At 35.0% G+C, this 4367-nt stretch overlaps 1 protein-coding gene across 1 annotated transcript; it reads left to right on the top strand.

The window, feature by feature from the left end:
• LOC100792095 (plant UBX domain-containing protein 4) lies at window positions 1-3709 on the top strand. The gene is made up of 4 exons (XM_003534646.4): window positions 1-240; window positions 1872-2160; window positions 2473-2568; window positions 3021-3709. Exons 1-4 carry the CDS (start codon window positions 101-103, stop codon window positions 3399-3401), a joined length of 906 nt encoding a protein of 301 aa, XP_003534694.1. The 5' UTR covers window positions 1-100; the 3' UTR covers window positions 3402-3709.
• Window positions 3710-4367: the final 658 nt, after the last annotated feature.

Raw genomic sequence — 4367 nt, 5'->3', positions numbered from 1 at the left:
TCCAAACGCCTTATTCTTAAAGCGAAATCACATAGTATTAGTGAGTAGGCTGCCTTTTCTCTCTTCTTTCTCTGTTGCGTTTTGTGAAATCTAATTCGACATGGCGTCACGGGACAACAAGAAGGCGTCCAGCAGCCGAGCCGGCCGAATTCGCACCCTCTCCGATCTGAACCGTCCCTCCGCCGATTCCGACAGCGACTCCGATGGCCCTCAGGAGTATTACACCGGCGGCGAAAAGAGGTTCTCTTCTCTTCTCCCCCCCCCCCCCCCCCCCCAAATCCTTCAATTCCACTGCTTCAATAGTAATTCAGGCTAATCCTCATGCAAAACCACATAATTAGGATATTTTTTTTATAAAAAAACGCGTTTTAGCAACTTCTAGTTTTCAACTTATTGATGTCACTTTGTATGCATAAATGTGTTGTGTAATATATTGCTTTGCCGATTGTTACTGTATGGAATTATTAGAGTTGACTTAAATTATGCCGGTGCTGGTGTACCACCACTCAAAGAACTAAGTTAGATTTTTTGAACAGTTTTTCTTCCCCCAATCATATCAAATTCTTGCATGTTTTTTGTATATTTGAAATGAGAGTTACGATTTGTGCTGGTATGTTTCATGTTGTTTTCTAAATTCTGTGTTGGTGTTGTTATTGTTTTGTTTATCTTCTTATGATTGTAGACTGTTATTTTTTTTATGTGTTGATTGATTACCTTTTCTTCCCTGTTCTTCTTGCCTGGGTTAACTTGATTGACGGGAGCTTTTTCCTGCCACATTTATTGGCATTCTGCTTGATAATTACAAAAAAAAAAAAAGCTTTCTCAATCTGAAATTGGTGATTAGATTTCATACTTATGCAATGTGCATTTAGATTTTTGTCAAACTCATTTTTGGGTTGAAGGACTGAAAGCAATTGAAAACTTAAGGCATCATAAGCAATAAAATCATGCTTTTTGTGAGAGGTTTTGAACTTTTACTTTGAATCTATTTTGCTTAAATTTTTTTTTTTTTTTTCTGGTATAGGTGTTGGGCTTTTGAAACCCCAATAAGCACTCTCTTTTTTCTTCTTAGGTTTAATAGCAATGCTTCTGTATATTGATAGGCTTTGAAGTCCATAACGACTTGTGTAGATTTTAAATAGGGGTAACTATATCCATAATAAGTTTTGTTATGATATTTTTATTTAGTATGTAAAATATTCACTTTTAAGCTGTTTTTGGATGGATGGAGTAGAATGAAAAGAAGATACTCAACCCATTTTAGAGTACTCAACCCATTTTAGAGTTTTTAATTTAATATGGTGGAATGGTTAAGGATGGGAACCCAAACTATACCTTGCTACTCTAACTCTTAAAATTTCTGTACTCTCCAATTTAGATGGTTTTGAATGGAACATTTATATTTTAAACTGTCATATACAATTTTAACGAAACACCTTAACCTTTTTGCTAAAAGTAGATTATTATAACTTATAAGTGCAATTCTAGAAGATAAGTTTGTAATCTACTCCACTCAGGGTTTTTAATTCCAAAAAAGGAAAGGGGCTCCACACCATTATTACCTCATTAAAAATTTCAAACAATAGAGTGGTACCTTTCCCTCCATCCAATTCCAAACCACTCCACTTCATCCTCTTCAAAATTTCAATATGTAGCCGTAAGCTCTACTTTTCTAGAACCTCAAGCACCTTACACTCAGTGAAATATCACTTTTGACTACCTTGACGGAAAGTGTTTGACATTTTGATATTAATATTACTGGTGTCTCTAATTTTTCTAAAGATTTATGGACGCACACGTCTATGCCCAGTCAGTTTGATAATTTGATTCTTTTGTACTGAGTATTTAACCATTGTACATTATATCTCCAGTGGAATGCTTGTCCAGGATCCTTCAAAGGGAAATGATGTGGATGAAATTTTCAATCAAGCTAGGCAACTTGGGGCTGTTGAAAGGCCTCTTGATCAGCTTCAGGAGCCTCCAAGGTCAACTAGCTTTACTGGAACTGGCAGGTTACTCTCAGGGGAAACTACACGATCTACTAATAATCAGCAACCTGAGGCTGTTGTTCATAACATTGTTTTCTGGAGTAATGGTTTCACTGTAAATGATGGACCATTGAGGAGTTTGGACGATCCTCAAAATGCCTCATTTTTAGAGGTGATGGTATTTAAGATTCTGATTCCATTAGTGGATTTGAGGGTAAAATAATTTGGAAGTAATGAGGTTGCCTTCCTGAAAAGGCGAATCTGATGTTAGAGGATTAAGATTTTGCATTTGATAAATGTTGTTCAGAAAATAATGGATCATCTTAACAAATTTCACTTATCACTTCACTTTTTAGTTAAATCCTTTTTGAAATCCATGTAAGAATGGCGCCCCAGAAATGTGTTTGGGCTACTATAACTTTCTTATTGGTTATGTAAAATGATTCCATTGTGCTTAATGATATTTTCTATTTTTTTAATGCAGAGCATAAAAAAATCTGAGTGTCCCAAAGAGCTTGAGCCTGAAGATAGGAGGTCATCTGTTAATGTTAACCTCATACGGAGGAATGAGAACTATCGTGTGAGTTTTCTGTTTGAGTTATTTGGTTTGTCTCTGTTCAATTTACTATTAAAGCATGATGAGTTTAGACCTTGTTTGGATAAACTTTTGTATAAGCACTTATAGAAGAAGAAAAATGGATTGAACTTCTTGCATAAGATAAAATCACCTTATGAATTTAACTTTTATAGAAACTCTTTTCATTTAACTTCTCTGAAAGTCAAGGTGCATAAGTTGATTTTAGCTTTTGGACAAGCTCAATACATTTTATCTTCTTATTTTCTTCCCCTATAAGTGCTTATAAAGAAGTATATCTAAACAAGGTCTTGTTAGCATCGTTTATTAGTTTTGGAGCTTTTGATGTTTTGCATTTTGAAATGCAATCTAGGTCTTTTGTTATGCATAATTACTTATATCTAAAATCACACATGTCCAATGTGTGAATTATAAGTGCTTTTTTTTCGTGCTTACAGGAACCCGAAAAGCAGCATGTTGCATTTCAGGGAGTGGGAAGAACTCTTGGAAGCAGCTCTACATCAATGGCTCCTGACTCTCCTGCTGCCTCAACACCTACCAATGCAGCGCCAACTCCTTCTGCTGGTCTGGTAGTTGATCAATCATTGCCATCAACCTCAATACAACTCAGGTTGGCTGATGGAACCCGCTTGATATCACATTTTAATTACCACCACACAATCAGCGACATCCGTGCCTTCATTGATGCATCTAGACCTGGGGGTCGGCAGAATTATCAACTTCAGTTGATGGGTTTCCCCCCAAAGATTCTAATTGATGAAACTCAGACTATAGAGCAGGCAGGACTGGCAAATTCAGTTGTCATACAGAAAATTTAGCAAACTGCTGCTTCATGCAGTTTGTCATTGCTGGCTAAGTGCTCTGCATTAAAGGGATCCATTTTTAATGGGGGCTTCTAGATGTGAGGTACTGTTATTTACAAAAACAGATAGGACCCCCCCTAATGTTGGGGCGACATTTTCTTTTGTTGCTCAAAGTTTACCAAGTATTTGCTTTGGGACCAGTTGAATGGCTTAGCTTTGGACCTATTTCATGTTATGATGATTGTGTTGTGTGTCCTCTTTCTGACTGGGCCTAGTGACTGAACTTGATAATATATTGAACACACCACTGAAATGCAGGATAACCCTAAGTCACACATGTCAGTTTTTTGAATATGTGCTACCAATTCTCAAGTGTGGTTTTATTATATTTCTTCTAAAATAAACAAAGCTGCAGCATACATTTGCTTTGGCTATTTAAGCATACCCCTTAAATTAGGGGAAGCGAAAGGACATATATTTTAGCCACCAGTAAAGAAAGAGCATATATATTTTTTATTGGCAGGAATCTACAGATTTTAGGAAAAGCAACAGCGAATGGAAAAAAATCATTTTTTTTCTTCTCATTTTTGCTGAAATGGAAGGGAAGAAACCACATTATTTAGTATCATATATACATATATTTTTATACACATATATTCTCATGTTCCCCTTATATGATTCCAAAGAAACCCTAAAGAAAACTGTACATAAGGAGAATTAGACTCTTTAGTGTTCAATTGAATATATGGCCGTTGAAATTAGAATTATTTTAATTTTAATTCTTTCATACTGAATAAAAAGAATAATCCTAATACAATAGCAAATTTATAATATAAAAGTTGCAATTTACTTTTACACTAATACATTTTTGTACAATTTAATATATAAATTAATGAACACAAAAAAACTAAATAAAAATATAATTGTACTATACTATGTTTATCGATATACAATCAACTCGTGTTATAAATTAGAATTCTT

The sequence above is a fragment of the Glycine max genome, chromosome 9, assembly GCF_000004515.6.
Source record: "Glycine max cultivar Williams 82 chromosome 9, Glycine_max_v4.0, whole genome shotgun sequence".
Lineage (NCBI taxonomy): Eukaryota > Viridiplantae > Streptophyta > Magnoliopsida > Fabales > Fabaceae > Glycine > Glycine max.
Note: the sequence above shows the minus strand (reverse complement) of the source record. Positions and strands in the feature narration are given on the sequence as shown.